At 41.8% G+C, this 17,563-nt stretch overlaps 1 protein-coding gene across 9 annotated transcripts in view; it reads left to right on the top strand.

Moving 5' to 3' along the window:
* Positions 1-1,745: 1,745 nt before the first annotated feature.
* Positions 1,746-17,563, top strand: part of macf1a (microtubule actin crosslinking factor 1a) — a 274,106-nt gene continuing 258,288 nt past the window's right edge. For 5 of the 9 annotated variants that reach the window (XM_078175467.1, XM_033637768.2, XM_078175469.1 and 2 more), the window contains exons 1-2: positions 1,746-2,193; positions 16,274-16,508. In XM_078175467.1, coding sequence (XP_078031593.1) covers positions 16,286-16,508 — 223 coding nt within the window. In that variant the 5' untranslated portion in view covers positions 1,746-2,193; positions 16,274-16,285. The remainder of the gene's footprint in view (positions 2,194-16,273; positions 16,509-17,563) is intronic. The other 4 variants (XM_033637770.2, XM_078175477.1, XM_033637772.2 and 1 more) reach the window with 1 other exon arrangement.

Here is a 17,563-nt window from a genome sequence, read left to right on the forward strand (position 1 = left end):
CCTTTCACGCTTGTCTGTCCTGTCAATCAAAGGCTAAAATGCCCAAAAAATAAATTAAAAAAGGCAACCAACACAATATATGTAGGACTTAGAGCTGTGGCTAATTTGCAGATCTTGTCCTTGGTTTAGCTTTTGAGGAATAAAACACATCCTTACAACACTCTTACAGGCATAGAGACTTACAATAAAGCAAACAGAAAAAACACTACAAACAGTAATTGAGACAAGAATGACAAAAAACACTTTAAATGTCGTGTTGAGGTCTGAGGGACCTCTTTGATATTGCACACAGTCACTGTTTCGTTTCAACACTGTGGGTTACATGAAATGGGGGGTTTGGGGGTCTCCTGCCAGAGAATTTTGGCCATCAAACAATTCATTTCCTGCATTCTGATGAATTGAGTTATCCACCAATTTGTGATTTTCTTCCTTGCATCAACTTATGGTGTAAATTTTGTCAAAAGCAAAATCATATGCTACTTTAGTGTTTTTATCAGGGGGAGCAAATGCACATGTTCGTATATGAAGGGGGCACGTCCCCTGCATTTCCTATGCTGTTTGGCACATTGCAGACGACTCACTAGCCCAGGACCTGCTTATGTGTGCTCAACTATTTTCTCTTATAACTTACGTGTGCTCACCATATTTCTAATTTAAACATTCAGTAGGTTTTTACCAGGGGCAAAATTATCTGCAGAGGTCTCTTCTTTTCCAAAACAAACAGACCTGGTGATTTGAAACAGTAAAAACACTGAATAAAGCAGTTTCAAGTTACAAATCAGTGTTTCTCCTACACGCTGTTTGGCATGTTGAAGATAGGCCGCTAGCCTAGCACCTGCTAATATATGCTCTCCTTTTAACCATGGCTGCTGGTGCTGAAATGTTAAAACACACAAACGTGAATGGCCCTATCTAGAGTCAGTGTTTGGCTTGTCCATTGTGGGCTACTGTAAAAACATGGCAGTGCAACATGGCAGACTCTGTGGAGGAGGACTTGCTCCCTATGTAGATATAAATGGCTCATTGTGAGGTAACAAAAACACTACTATTCTTATTTTTAGGTGATTATAAACTAAAGAAACTTACTTATTGTATCATATTCCATTTCTGCCAATATATCTCCCTACATCCTACACACTGAATCATTAAATGCAGATGCTGAGGTGCAGAGTTTGCCAGACTTGCCTTTACATAGGGCCCTAAAATCCAGTTCAAAGTTGTAGCCTATAAACAATGTTTTGATGGAAAAGTCTGCATAAAAAATTACAAATGTATTAACATGTAAAGTGTGAGGTGTGGGACTCCTATGACAGCCCAAAGGTCAGCCCAAACTGTGAAGACCTGATTGGGAGCGGCAGCCCAAATAAAACTGTCCACTCCTCTCCATCTCTCCAGCTGTAATCAATTTGCTTTTTGAGCTACTCCCTCTCTTCCTCCAGCTGTTTGGAGAGAGAGAGAGGAGGAGTTGGTGGTGCGTGTGTGTGTGTGTGTGTATATATGTGTGTGTATGTGGAGGGATTATAAAAACCCAGATTAATGCTATCTCGTGATGCAAAAGCGCAGAACTGATCCAGCAATGCTTCTTCTGCGTAATCCTGAAATATATGTGAATGAGTAGCCGCTGCAAATACCGTGAACGCCCTTTCCCCCTCTTTATTCCCCAAACGAGTGAAAGTGTGTGTGACTGTGAGTGTGTCGGTTTGGGTTTGGCGGTGCTGCTGAGCCACTGGATGACGCAGGAGTACAACCGAAATTTCAATTTCCGCGACACTTAACACACTCAATAGACATGGGTTAAGTGTCGGAGCCGTGAAAATAGCCTATTGAAGAGAAAGAGAGAGAGAGAGAGTGTGTGTGTGTGTGTGTGTGTGAAAGCGGACCAGGAGAGGAGGGCTGGTGGGGGGTTGCTGAGAGGAGAAGGGAGAACCACAGAGGGGGAAAGGAGGAGGAATAGGACAGCCATTACCATTCAGGATTACGTTGCCTGGCTTTTTTCCTCCAGCCTCACCCCCCCGGCTGTGTGTCGGTTCGGTTTTGGAGGAAGCGTGGTAACACAAACCCGATCGGTGGAGCGGAAAAACCAGCCTTTCATCCATCCATCCACCCCTCCGGAGGAGAGGGAGCAGTGGCGGCAGCATCCCCGGCCTCCCTCGCTCTGTGCTCGGATTCCAGGACCGCTGCTGCCCGGCGAAGGTAAGCGGCGGCTCCAGAGCTCCGGCTGGTGTTTCCAACTCGGCACCCACCCGTGCGTGATACAATCATCATGTATTATCAAGAGCTGCCGAGTCGCGTGGGGATATAAAATGTTAATTAATACGTAAATTAATTCTTAGAAATCAAAACTATCAGACTCGAGACGGAATATGATGCGCACGAGCCTCTGAACTCGCAAGACACACGATTTAGGGACATATCCAATCACCAAATCTTAAACCGTGCATATTAAAATTAATATAATGATGAATTTGGCGTGTAACGGTGTTGTCTTGGTGCTCCTGGCAGAGGCCATGATCAATAACGTGTTGATCACATGCTCCACGTTGATTGGCATCATTGCACGAGATGAATGTGGTTTCATTATAATAATAATAATAACAATAATAATAGTAATAATAATAATAATAATAACCTCACACAGTCAGTTGTTGAAATTTCGGAGCACACTGCTCGTGATTTGTGCGCCGGAGGGCTGGGCTGGAAATAACCAGCGGACAGTCACTCAGAGAGGGTTTCTGGGTCGTGAGAAGGCTGCCGAGGTTGTTCCCACCACTAATGAGAGACGCTGAGCAGCAGCAGTATGGAGACAGCATTTGGGCAGCAGAGCCAGCCGCAAATGGATAAATGTAATTAGTTGGTGTGATCCATCCAATGCAAGCAAGGGCGGGTGTGTGTTGGACAAAGAGCCCCGTGCTGCCAGTCTGCTCCTCCTGCATGCAGCCCTGCGTGCACAGCGCGTTTGGTCTCCATGTCTGATGTCCATTCATGCAAACACATTCCCTCTTCACGTTCAAAGGGAGAGACAGACACAGAGAGGCATGCATGTAAAATGATGACATGAAACACCAGCTGCAGCTATTTTATGTGCACACACACATTTATGAGGGGGGTGCCTTTATTGATCAGTGCAAGCCCTACAGCCAGCCCCTTCATCATCACACCTCCACCTCCACCTGCTGTGTGAATCCCAGTGGACCTCACCACTGCAGGCTGTCTGTCTGTCTGGAAAAGCTCAGCAATATTATGCAAGGTGCAGTCTGAGAGGGGGGGGAATCAAGATTCAGGCTCCCCTCCTGCCGCTTTGTACCAGATGGTCAAACGTGCATCTCCCTCCAGCCTTATGTTGGACCTTCAACATACAGGCTACTCGTCTTCTTGGTCAGATCTGTAAGACACAAAGCCACCTATTTATAATTCAATCCATTGTATTCAGGCAAAATTATATAATTCAGTTGGTTTCTTCCACCCATTTCTTCCTCTGCACCGGCCGTAGACACACCCCCTTACTACTGCATGTTATATTGTTGGAAAGCACCAGTATGTCTCTGATGCAGGGGATAAAGGAGTGCAGTGTTAGTATGTGACATGGTTGTAATTTGATTTTATCTGAGGGCTTTGAATTAGAGGATTTTGGTTTAATAATCAAATCTGTTTTTTCACACGACTGGCATTCGTCACTAGAGACACATAACTGCAATGGATATCTCTTTTTTCTTTATTTAACTAATGATTGTCTTCATTACTGATTATCTCTGATTCACCTATTAAAGTCTAAAGTCAGCCTTAAAGTCTAAAATCAAAGTATACTACATTTATAATGAAATTAACCAGTTTTTAAAAAATGTTTAAGCAAGGCACTGTGCCATAAAATGAGAAAAATACGACTTTAGAAAGTGACTCTTGGGCTATACCAGTGTTGTAGTCAAGACCACCTAAACTGAGACCAAGTCATGGCCAAGACCAGAGTGTATCGATATCGAAACAAGACCAAGACTTGACTGGTTGAGACCAAGTCATGACCAAGATCAGAGTGTATCGATATCGAGACAAGACCAAGACTTGACTGGTTGAGACCAAGTCAAGACCAAGACCAGACCAGTTCGAGTCCCATACTGCATGACACACTTACAATAAAATGTGGAACATGTAAACCATAGGCACTCCTTAAAACTAGCATTCCTCTTTATTTACCTCTTTGCATGCATACTGTATGTATGTGTGTATATCTGAGTGTACCATAAAAATGTCTTGATAGAACAATCAAAAGGCATTGCCTTTCATGTGGGAATTGTCCTTTGTTTTCTATGAACAGACAAATACATACACTAAGGAGCTGAAATCAATTAAACCATCTTTATTCAACACTTTTCGCACAGGTAGTGTAGTTTAGTTTAGTGTAGTTTAGTATTGGTCTTGGTATTGATATTGGTATTGGCTATTGGTATTGAGATAAAATCCAGAGTCCTCTTTGTCTGAGAGCAAGGCAAGGCCGAGTAAAAATGTGGTCGATTCTGAGACAAAACCAAGACCTTTTAAAATGGATCTGGAGACCAAGACCAATCTTGAGTACTACAACACTGGGTTATATGGACACTAAAGGTCCTACAGCCCAAAGTGACATTTCTAAATTCCTTGTTTGGGTGTCAAACAGCCCAAATCCAAATATACACAGTGGACAGTGATCCTAAACAGAGATATGCAGGAAGTCCTCATATCTGAAACACTGAGGCCAGCAAATGTTTGGCATTTTTGACTTAAATTGGTCAACAAAATTGTCATCAGTTAATATCTCTCTAGAAACGAATCAAGTGGTTCCCAACCTTTTAGGCTCGTGTCCCTTTGAATGAGGCAATGTCTACTTGTTATGTCTTCAGTGTGGATGTAAATCGTGACCAGTCATGAGAGTCATTTTTTTCTTATTAGATGTTATATCTAGATTCTGCCAAAAAAACCCAGAAATATATATTTGTCTTTCTTTTCCCTTTAATTATCTTGTCATCCATCAGATCTGTCTTGAATAACTGGACTAATTCATTATACATTTCAGCACCGTTTCGATCACACTGAAATCGTCCGTCTTCTCTTTGTGAAATGCTTGACTGGCAGCTCCATCCTCCCCTGTCTGTCTGTCTAGCCGGCAGTCTCTGTTGGTTTGCTCTCCCAGCAGCTTTTTGGTATGCACGCTGCATCTTAACATGAGCGAAAGAAGAAAAAATAGAGACAGAGAGAAGAAGAGGGAGAGATTTCTTGCCTCCACAGTGTTTATGATGTCCTTAGGTTTCTATGATGCTATCAGTGACGTCCTGGAGCTGTAAATATTGATCAGTGTGTGTAAGACGGCAGAACCAGTGACCCCATTGTGCACTTTTCTCTTTTTATGTCTCTCTCTTGTTATCCTGCTGTATGTGCACACTCTTCTTTCTGTTTCAATTCCTCTGCTTCACTCTCACTTTAATTACTCTCTCTCTGTCCAGGCTTGCTGAGTAATAAGCTACAGTATTGTTGGCAAGCCAGTCCAGTCTGTGCGTATGTTTATGTGTTTATATATGCTATGTGTGTGTATAAATGTATGTGTGTGTGTATGTGTGTGTGTGTGCGTGGGGGAGCAGAGTCTAGCCATTCATTTACCCAGTCAGTCAGTGTGTTACTCATCATGACTATGGGCTGCTTCATTCATCCTGATAACTCTACTTACTTACTATCTGCACTTTTAATAACCGATGCAACACGTGTGCTTTAAGTATTTAATTTATAAGTGCAAGATCAATACATTTGCCCCAGGAAAATATTGGAAGGTTCAGAGGAAGATCAGTTGTCAAAGCCAAAGACATATGCTGTATATGTATTTAAAGGACTAGTTTGGTATTTTGGGAAATATTTGCTTTCTTGGCAAGAGTTGGACCACTCTCACCACTGCCAAATCGACAGAAGAGAATGCTGGCCTCTTTTATTGAGTCATTGCTGTGACTTCCAACATCTTTTTAGGTACCAAACATGGGTGTTTTTTAGTGTCCAACAGCTGTCCACCAGGTATAGTACCAGGAAAAGCAGTTGTTTTTTACTGAGACATTGGTTCGTTTCTTGTCATGATAGTTCCTGGAAAAGTGGTTGTTTTTTTGCAGAGACATTATTGTGTGCCTTGCCGGGATAGTGCCACCAAAAAGGGTTGTTTTTTGCAAGACATTGCTGCATTTCCTGCCAGGATAGTGCCACTAGAAGTGATTGCTTTTTACTGAGACATCGAAGTGTTTCTTGCTGGGATTATACCACCAGAAGTGGGCATTTTAAAGTTACAACATTATCTTTCTCTAACCATAATCAAGTGTTTTTTTGTGCCTAAACCTAACCACACATTAACCAAGTTTTAACATACACTATACACGGATCAGCCAAAACATTAAAACCACTGGCAGGTGAAGTGAATAACATTGATCATCTTGTTATAGTGCAATATTCCATCGGGAAACCTTGGGTCCTGGCATTCATGTAAATGCTACCTGATGTGCTCTACCCACCCGAATGGCACTTGTCGATGGCAGTGCCCCCCCCCCCCCCTCCCAGCAAGACAATGCACCATGTCTGGTGGCAACCACATGAATGTCAGAACCCAAAGTTTCCCAACAGAACATTACATTTTACCAACATGATCAATGTTGTTCACGTCATCTGTCAGTGGTTTTAATGTTTTGGCTGATCGGTGTGTAATAGCCTGCAAATGTAACTTATCCGTGTTTTGCAGAATTCTACAATGCCAACATTTATTCTCGCTAGTCTGTGCTAATAACAATATTAAACACATGTAATACACATTTAGGTCCAAGAGCTAAATGGATTATTAATGTGTTAGAATTTGATTTTGTTAAGGTGTTACAGTGAAGGGGGCTTTGTGGTTTCTCGACACTTCCTGTAGTTCTTTGCACTCAGTGGGATTTATTGTCACTGTTGTCAATGCTCTCGGCTGCTTGCGATTACAGTTGAAACAATATGATGTGAAGGCAGCATAAGTATGGAGGTGATACACTTAGCTTAGCTTAGCTTAGCTTAGCATTAAGACTTGAAGACACCTCTAAAGTTTACTACATTGTATCTTGTGTGTTTAATCTGTGGCCTACACAAATAAAAATGAGTCATGGTTTTACAAGGAGTTACATTAGCTAGCTGTCTCCCCATTTCCAGTGATAGGCTTGGCTAATGACTCTGACGCTGTACTTGGCACACAGGCATGAGAGTGATCCTGATCTTTTTATTGAACCCTTTGTAAGAAAGTGACGAGGCATGTTTTAAATAATTCAAATAACAGTTAAATAATTAACCAGACTACTCATTTAAAGTTGGAAGATTAGGACCAGCAGCACCTGCCAGCCCTCATCTTTGATCCCTAAAGGAAAAGTTTGTGATTTCAGGAAAGACACTCATTTCTTGCCGAGAGTTTGATGAGAAGATCGATATCAGCTCACACGTCTGTGCGATAAATATGGAGCTAGAGCCAGGAGGTCAGTGGCCTAGCTACAGCCAAACAGCTGGCTGAAGTCAACATAACACTGGCTGTGCAGCTCTGCATGCAAACTGTAAATCACATGTGTAGATCAGATTTTTTCTGCACAGGCAGATCTATGTTATTTGTTAGGCAGAATTATTGTCTGTCTGTTGAGCATGAATGTCGGTTAAACTCCCATTAGCAGCTCTTACAGCTCTGGAATGACACAAAGACGTGCACCGGCAGTTACGACCGTTACTCTGCAAACGTCTGGTTTTCTCTCTCTGACCTTATTTTTCTTTTCTCCTCTTCCCTTCTCTCTCCTTCTTAATCTGTTGCTAGCTTTACATCTCTGTCAGAGTCTCCCCCTCTCTGTTTCATGTCACTCCTGCTCTCTTTCATCTTTCACACATACATATACAAACACACAGACACGGCTCAGACTAAGCTGTGGGAACAAACCGTGTGCATGTAAATCCTGGTTGTGTGTTATAAATCAGGCCAGTCAAGCATCCAGCGTCTCTGCACTGCATGATATCACAGGAAAAGGAGGAGTGTGTGTGCAAGTGTATGTGTATGTAATACTTTGGTTCAAGCTTGCTTGCATACGTGTATTTTTGTGTACTGAATATAAGACAGTTATTTAGTATGTTAGTCACTATTAGTGAGAATATATTAGCTGGGTAATCAGTTGAAATAACTGATTTACATTCAAGTAATACATTGAGCAAAAATGTCAAATACTCACTGGGTCTACCTCCTGTAATGTCAAGGATTTGCTGCTTTTCTGCATTTTCTATCTGTTTTCTTGTAAATGGAATATTTTCTAATTTCGGACTTTGTGCCAAACAAAATAAGCAATATAGAGATGTCACTTTGGGCTCTGGGAGCTTTAATGGAATTTTGTAGATTAAACAATTAGTCGAATACACAATTGATAGACTGACTGAAAATGAAAATAGCTGCTCGGCCAGTATAATAAAAAAGGCTGACTCCAGGTGATTTGAGAACTTTTTCTTTGTCAGTTTATAAACTACAGATCTGTCTGTTATATGTCTAGGTGAAAGAGTAAAAAGGAAACGATCAATCTGCCAAAAAATTGTCCATCTATCAATTAGTCAATCAACAGAAGCACAGTTTTGCCTGCACTTTCTCAAGTAAAATCAATTGAATTCAACTGTTTCAACTTATTATATAGAATAATTTACTGATCTTATTTGTGTTTTATTCATGTATTAGTTATGTATTTTTTGCTAGGATAATAAACTGGATATCTTTGGGTTTTAAACGTCTTATCAGACAAAGCTTGCAATTTGAGTAAGTCCCCTTCAATGGACATTTTCTTCAATGGATTTTTTAAAAAGCTTAAACAATTATCATTAGGCTATTATATAACAATTATTTAACAGATACACATAATCTCCCATGAGTCACTTTCAATGAAAAAATGACTAAAACTAGGGGACCAGGAAACTTGTGAATAGCATCTTTCAAGTTTCAAGTTATTTATTGTCATATTCATAACCATGAAAATGAAAAAAAAATCATGCAAGTAAAAAACAATGAGAATCAAAGACATAAAATGGTACAAAGTCAAAGTCAGGGAAGATGAAAAGTCTCTAGCCAGCAGGATGACGCTGTCCCTGAGCCTGGTGACGGTTTATTATATGATTTTATTGACTAGAAATCAGTGAAAAAGACTAGAAAATAATCATTAATGAAAATACTCAGTACTTGTAGTCCTAATAAGAAGCTGTGAGTAAAGTCACTGTACATCTGAGTGCATGTTTGTCACTGTGAGTTAAAATGCCTCAGTGAGGGTCTCATCAGGCAGGAAGTGATCTCACTCTGTCTCACTCTGCTCCTGCAGTGTTTCTACTGGTAGTTTCTTCTTCTCCCTCAAAGATCTCCTTTTCTCCTCACAGAGCTGTAATGACATGGTGTGGCTTTTGAAGCCTCCATTCTGGCTCTATTTATAAAACCTCTAGTTGCAGTGGCACTGACTCACTGTCAGCAAGCGGCAGGGAAACTGACTTTACACACACACACAAACCAACACCAGCACAGAGACACACAGACTTGTACACCAGCGAACCGCAGAGAATTTTGGGAAGGCTTTAACCTCTTCCTAGCAGCGTTGCTGTGGAGACGGGGATTCAGGAAGTGGGGCTTTGCCAGTGGTCTAGCCAGGGGCCAGCAGCGGGAGGAGGAGGAGGAGGAGGAGGAGGAGGAGGATTTTTGGCAGGACTAGTCCAGATGGAAATCCCTGCCGTTGTGTAGGACTCACACATCGCACACAGAAACATTCCCACCCTGTGACCAACACTCAGGTTGCTCCACAGTTGAGTCTGCTGCAGCCTCGCAGTGAATAGAGACAGATCTGCTCTTTGGCAGCCAGCAGGAGTCAGTCAGTCTGTAAAGTGCTCACAGTTTTAGGGGTTAAGATGGTTGTTTGTTGAGTTTCTCAGGAGCCAGAGTGACCGTTAATTAACAGTTAGTGAATGAATTGTGAAGCGAACCAGATTACTGGTGACTTTGTGGACTTTTATTTTGAAAGACCTTGGATCTAGTTTGAGGAAACACCTGAAAATGTATCAGTTAATGTATAAAAATGATAGATTATCCAGGATTTCTTGCTAGATAACACTGTATACTCTTGTATTCTCATGGCACATGGTTTTGTATAATTTGGATTCAAACTTCTAACATTTATCCTGTTGTAATCCTGAATTAGTTGCTTCAGTTTCAGGGTCCTGATCTTGTGCGTGCTTGGTTTACTGAGAGTGACAAGACAAAATGTTGCTGTAAAAAAAGAGATTCGATAAGGTGCAGTTGAAATCTCAGTGATTTGAATGTTGGATTTTTGATGTTGTTTTTAAAGTTTTTGCTCCTTAATTACAAATTATGTACACATTACTGCTGACCATTTTTTAATATTATGCTGTAGAGTTTCAGATTTTTGATTATATACTTTTGCATATATACTTGACTGTATACTTTTTTATCTAGAAGCTAATAGTATTGGGTCAAATCTTTCCCGTGATTTAAAAACAAATTAGAGGATTCTTTAAACATACTGCATTGTGTAATGCAACACATTGTATGTCTTATACTTTCCATTAAAAAAAAAATGAAATTATGTTATTGTTGCAGACATAATACAGATTGACTGGAAAAGTCTGCATTGCCTAATCTTAGAACGACAACATAACTTTGAAATAAAATGAAAGCAGACTTGATATTAGCTTACACAGTTTCAGGCACAGTTTATAGAAAAGTTAAAACAGTGGTGGAAAGCAGCTAAGTTCATTACACAAGTACTGCACATAAGCACATTTTTGATGTACTTTTACTTTACTTGAGTATTTCAGTTTCATGCCACTTCATATATCAGCTCTACTAAATTTAATTTAAATTTAGAATGATAAATTTATAAAATACAATATTGTGCTGTAGATTAAATTCTCCAACACTTTATGAAGTTGCTAAATGTGCTCCACCTCCACCAGCTGTACCATTAAAATGTTGTTAAAGTATGTTAAAGTATCAATGGTAATACTACAATGATATGATATATAACTTTCTATAAGGGACCATTGTGCCCAACAAGTACTTTTACTTTAAATATATAAGTGCTTTTTTCTGTTAATACTTACGTACTTTTACTTAGAGGTTCTGTGTATGACAGTCAGAGCATTAATATAGCAGCAAACTGCCATTTGCTGTGTAGAGATATAATGGAGTAATGGTGTTTTTTTTTTTTTTTAAGATTTTTTTGGGGGCGTTTTGCCTTTAATGGACAGGATAGTGTGTGAAATGGGGGATAGAGAGAGAGAGAGAGAGAGAGAGAGAGAGAGAGAGAGAGAGAGAGAGAGAGAGTGGGGGGATGACATGCAGCAAAGGGTTGCAAGCCGGAGTCGAACTCACAGTCGCTGCAGCGAGGCATCACCTCTATACATGGGGTGCCGGCACCATCCACAACGCCACCGACGCCCCAATAATGGCGTTCTGAGCAGAGAATTAAATCACACTACCTCTGTGTGTGTTGCAATCTGAGGTTCTCTTTTGTGTATTATGGTAGACGATCCGGCCTCACGTGCATGTTAGTGCTTGTGTGTATCCCACACATGCTGCTCTGCATGGTGCTCATACGGCGGTTACTGCTTATATCAGGAGACCATCAGCATGAAGGCGTAGCGCCCACCCTGCAGTTCCCCTCTGGTTCACACTGTTAGCTCTGTCAGTACTGTTGCCATTGTTAGTGCTGTTTGCGCTGTTAGCACCATTAATGGCCATACACATTGTTACAGCTCACGCTACAATAACGAAATTAAATTAAACTGAAAGGACTGTACACTTACTTTGACTCACTAAACTAAATATGACTGCTAAACCTACAAACCAATTAGAAACGGCGATGTAAAGCCACCGGCATACCTCTATGTATAATATTATATGTAATTTGGAAAGGTAGACACTCTACTAAAGAACTGGGGGAGGGACACAGGGATAAAGAAATAACAAACTGTACCTTTAATTAGACTGTCCGTCGAAGGAGCCGGCTACAGAGTTTGTAGTCCACGGTAAAGTGGTGAGACGAAGGCTAGCTAGCTTAGCTCTAGCTAGCTAGCGACTCTCAGCCGGCGTTGATCTGCACACCAGGAAGGAACAGTCCCGAAAATCCTCTTCATGTCTTCAACGACCAACGGGCGGCAACAACGGCTTTCACCAGCAGACACGGCTCCACTCTCTCACTCACTCCAACGTGTCCAGACACTCGCGCAGGCATACACACATCAAAGAGCTAGCATGGTACCATAACCCGTTAACCTGAAATCCTGAGAGCAGAGCAGATCTTCCTGGCGCTGTGGGCATATCATCCATGGGACAGTTGTAAAGCTCTGGCAGCCCTGTCTTAAATGATCAGCTTCTCCACATTTTTCACAGACTGATATTTACGGAAGAAGGAAAAGATATCTTTTGGCTGTGATTGGTTGTTCCTTGTCAAACTGCAAGCTGCTGTGTTCCAAAAGTTGAACACTGTTTATCTCAGGGTGCAGTCGTTGCACCTGAAAAATAGGCGCTTGGGAATGCGTGTGCACCACTCTGGCATCGCTGTTGCGTTTGAGTGTGGCTGCTGCGCGTCTACATAGAAAATAATGAATTTGAGGGCACAAAAAAGTGGCATGTGTACGGCCCCTTAGCTGCTAGCCACCGGCTCAGCCACACCCATGTTGAGAGCCATGTGTGGACAACCTCTGAATCATAGATACACTCCGAATGTCATATAGAGCTCCTTTAAGTAAAATCTTGAATGTAAGAAGTACTTGTAACAGAGTATTTTTACAGAGCTGTACTGATACATTTACTTTAGTAAAAGGCGTGACTACTTCTTCCACCACTGAAGTTGTGTCAAACAAAAAACATTAAGAATCTCTGCTAAATCACAGCTAAATATCTGATAAAAAGGTAGATGATTTTACAGTGTGAGTCCTAGAACAATCTACTTAGCAAAATTAGCATATAGCTTAATACACAGCGGAGATTAAAATAAATTGTAGGATTTGCAAAAAAAAAAAGTCTGTTAGCAGGATTCAAACTCATGACAGCAGCAGCACACGCAGACGCTCACTAACCTGCGACTCCCTGTGGAGCTGAAATCTGAGAGCCAGTAACGGCCAATTCATTCTCTCAGGACAGGCATTGATTTTTTGAGGCTGTGACAGACAGATCAGAGCGTCAGGTCCACAGAGTCTGCGTGCGCGCGCGCGCGCGCGCACACACACACACACACACACACACACACACACACACGCTTCTGTCTAGTGTGTATGCTTACAGCGTATCACTCATTTGTGTTCATTAAAATAAATAGGTGTTGAATTCAACAGAGAAGCAAAGGGAGAGAAAGAAGGAGAAGAGAAGGAAAGGGCAAAGACCGAAAGAGGAAAAACTCTCCTGTCTTCCCAGCTTATTGACTTTTCTTTAAAAATAGAAACACTAGATGAGCTTTGAAATCTCATCTCTCTCTCCCTCTCTCTTCACTCCTTGTCTCAGCCAAGTCTGTTGAATAGTGACAGTAAAGAAATGCACTCCCTTTTTCATTCCTCCACCCAAGCACAGAGCTGCGTTTCCTTCATCGCAGCTGGTATCATCCATATCATCAATAAATCAGCTCCAAGACGAACATAATGTGTCCAGACCTCAGTGATTTCTGTGCAGCTGAGCTAACTTACTCATCTCTTGTCTTGTTGAAGACAAGATAACATAATACAACTATAACAGCATTTTGCACATGAGCTCCTCTCTCTCAAAGCCAGAAATTAGAGCAGTAAGTATCAAACCTGTGATGTCATCAAGTATAAAGTCTAGAGCTGCTCCATTGACAATGAATGGGAGCCTGATTTTGTGGACTAAGATTGTTTCCAAATGAGCTTTATCCTGCTGTAGTGTTCTCAGTCATGAAACAGAAAGTGTACCCATATAATCAGAACATTCCCCTGGGTGCTTTTGTTTGTTTGTTTGTTTTCATTTGGGAGAGTTGTTCATATTGATTGATATTTATGGACTGTCTCTGACCATAGAAACAGAACACATGTAAGTCTCATCCCCCCTCGGAGTGAAAAACAATTCATCGCCCTCCACTGACTTTGTATTGTGTGAATGTGTCTCCTTGTCATTTACGTCTACTAGAAAACAACACAAATATGCCTAAAAGCTGTGGTTGTGGGGGGGTACACTACAAACATGGTAAATAACCCATAACTATATTGTTCCAAGCTGCCGAACCAAAATAATGGAGCTTTTCAGCAATAAGATGTGAGGCATCATCAGGAAAATATGGGGAACAGTGGGATCCTGACACTCAGTCGCCTAACTTTACATGTGCAGTGAGCATTTTGATTAGCCAGACAGGTTGAAGCTAACTGAGCTATGTAATGCCTGGTTTTGATCTCTGTTATCTTAAATTATGGTCCTACCTGGTGATTTGATCAAACTGTTATATTAAATATAGTAAATATTAAAGTATGTCACTACTGGGCACTCAGTGGGATTATTTCTCCAAGTAAACCAAAATAAGGAGATGAGACACCGAGATAGACCAACAATATGCAGTCCAGTCGGACTAAGTGGATACATGTAGCAATAGTTTGATTTTCAATTGCATTATCTAGGTGTGTTAGTCGAGCTACGGACAGTCCAATTGCAGTCGGACTAAAGCCTAGTTCACATTACACGATTTTCACCCTGATTTTGCGTCGCTGAGACTATCGTAATCTTTTGAGTGTTCATACCTGGCGACGTGTGTTCGTCACCAAACCTGGAGACGACACATCGTAAAGGCATGGATATTCTTCCCAGTGTTGAATCAGATCTGCCTCCAGGGCCTGGGTCCAAACACAGCTCGCTCCCCGTGATCCTGTGGACGCCGCCGTTGTTGTTGCTTGCCGGCTTGCTTGTCCTCCTCACATTTCTTGCGTCCTCCTGCGTGCTGACGTGGGACATATCCCACCTCTCATTGGCTGATGCTCTTTGTCAGTGGTGTCACACTTCTCCGGTTTTCTAGCATGCCAGATATCCAGTCACAAACGAGGGGGCAACTTGCTCGTAGGCTTGTTCACACATGAGGACTTGTCGTGGCAGACTATCTGCCAACTCACCTCCGACCCAAGGTGGCTCTCAAGATCCTCTGCGACGTCAAAATCATGGTGAAAATTGTGTAATGTGAACTAGGCTTAAGCTGTTTACATGCATTCAAAAGTCCGGTTTCAGTCGGATTAAGCCAATAATGCGATTTTCTCCAGCTGCATGTAAACGTACTGAATGTATCTTTCCTCTCTGGTTGAAATAAGGTGCTCAAATTATCCTTTGACACACTGATATGTAAAGTTTTTAGCAATCTACAAGCATTTTGTTATTATTTCAGCTATTGGCTGCATATTGGGATACTGATAGTTTTCCCATACGATGAGCGTGGTTTTCAGAGTAGGATGCATTGCGCTCTGTCTCTATGGGAAATACATGTCTGAAATTTGAAAAAAGGCGTAGTTCCCCTTTAATAAAATGTGTTTACAATCTTGTGAGAGGCATAGCAGTGCTCTCAGCTAAGTGCTAACATGCTGATGTTAGGCAGGTGTAGTTTAGTTTAGCATGTTAGCATGACTTTTGCTAATTGAAAAATGTCGATATTATGATGAGGAAAAGTCAAGGGATACCAGAGGATTCATCAAAACAGTTTTTAGAGTTAGGTTTGAGAAGAGTTTTTTCCTGTTAAAGGTTTTTTTTTAAAAGTATGCTCAGGCTAAGGTTTATTTTTGTTAAATTGAAGTTCCTCCACCCGCCTCTGGCCCTCTGAGCACTCCTAAGTAATCAGTATCACCATCTCTGCTGTCATGTGCTCTCTTCCTCTCTCATGTCTTCCTCGGAGCTCTGCAGCTGTCACTGTAGGTCTGCAGCCTCCTAAACTCTTTAACAGGCGTCTAGACATGATGACTAACTTAACCCAGTTGTTTCTCTCCTCCTGATCACTGCATTATTTCTGTTGTGCTGTGATGTTGGAACTTTGCATCATTCATGCCCCCTGCGTGATCACTCTGTATGCCAGCAATGAATTATACAGCGTCTCCACTTTGACTAAAGCTCCTTCTCCCCCTTTCCCTACAATTCTTCTCTCCTCCTCCATTCTTCTGACCTTCTTTCTTTCCCCTCCCCCCACTGCTATACATCTCTCTCTCCTCCCTCTATCCCTCCTTACTTCCTCTCCTTCTCTTCCTCTTCCTCACCCTCTCCTCCCTGCAGCCCTAAAGTGAGATGGAGTCGTCAGACGATGATACTCTAAGTGAGCGCTCCTGTGTCAGCGAGCCATCATTCCGTAGCGAGCGTTCAGGGGGGTCGTTGTCCCCATGCCCATCAGGACCTGTGGGGCCGCCCGGAGACACGTTGCCTTGGAACCTGTCCAAACATGAGAGGAGGAAGAGGAAGAGCCAGGACTCAGTGCTGGACCCGGCAGAGAGGGCAGTGGTTCGTGTTGCAGGTAAGGGAAACAATCTCACACTCACTGTCTTAAAGATGCTGTCGGTGTGCCTTTGAGCAAATATACTGAACCTGCATCTGTTGAACGGATCAGCTCAGTGGAAAGAGATGGAAGACTGCAGCTGTTGTGGAAAGCTTCTGGTGGAGACTGTGTGTAAGAGTTTGAATGTGCAGCAGGATGTTGCTGTAAGAGTGAGCAGTGGAAAATAGTGACTATGCAATGCATCAGCGAATTTAAACTAAAACCAAGTCTGATGGGAGATGAAAACTGACAGGAGCCTAGAAAAGTACCGTCTGTTCAACTTCTCTCATAAAGAGGAAAGAAAGTTTTGTGTTCACTGACTCCGAACTCACAGTAAAAGTGTTAATGGGGCTTCACTGATCTGTGAAATCAGAGAAGAATCATCAAAGACAGACTTTTAATCCACTGCACCACTTTTTGTCCAGTAGCACACATATAGTATAAAACATTAAACTCAGGCAGCAGAGATGTTGCACCTCGACTGCCTGGCATTTATAGATGACTTGCTGCTTACTGCAAATGGGTCGTGTGAGACTTACCGAAGAGGAAAATAGAGATGGTACCTGTGCTTGTGGTGAGCTAACTTAAAGAATTACAGTCGCCCAGATGTACAAAAACTGACTGATTTGTCTTTTTTATCATTAGACGTCTTGGCGAAAACAGTTCATCTCGTATTGAGCCATAGCTATAGCATATGTTCATTCTCATTTGCATGCTGACATTTTCTTGGCTTCTTGTACATAACTGTGGGGCTTTCTCCTGGCTTTGATTAAAGGTCCACCTACTTGGAAAAAGCCCTGTCTCCTGAAAAATACACGGTCAGTGAATGTCACACAGACATTAGGAAAATCTGGTTGTATCTCACATTTATACTTTAGATGAAAATATCTACAGTATGCTTCTCAAAGTGTTAGGGACAGTTCACCCCCAAAGCTGAGTGCCATCTAGTTCCATTATATTGAAGAGAACGCAGACATCTCTCAAGGCGATATCTCCAGTACTCAGCAACTCACACCAAAACTATCTAGACTGAT

Source organism: Epinephelus lanceolatus, chromosome 16 (assembly GCF_041903045.1).
Source record: "Epinephelus lanceolatus isolate andai-2023 chromosome 16, ASM4190304v1, whole genome shotgun sequence".
Lineage (NCBI taxonomy): Eukaryota > Metazoa > Chordata > Actinopteri > Perciformes > Serranidae > Epinephelus > Epinephelus lanceolatus.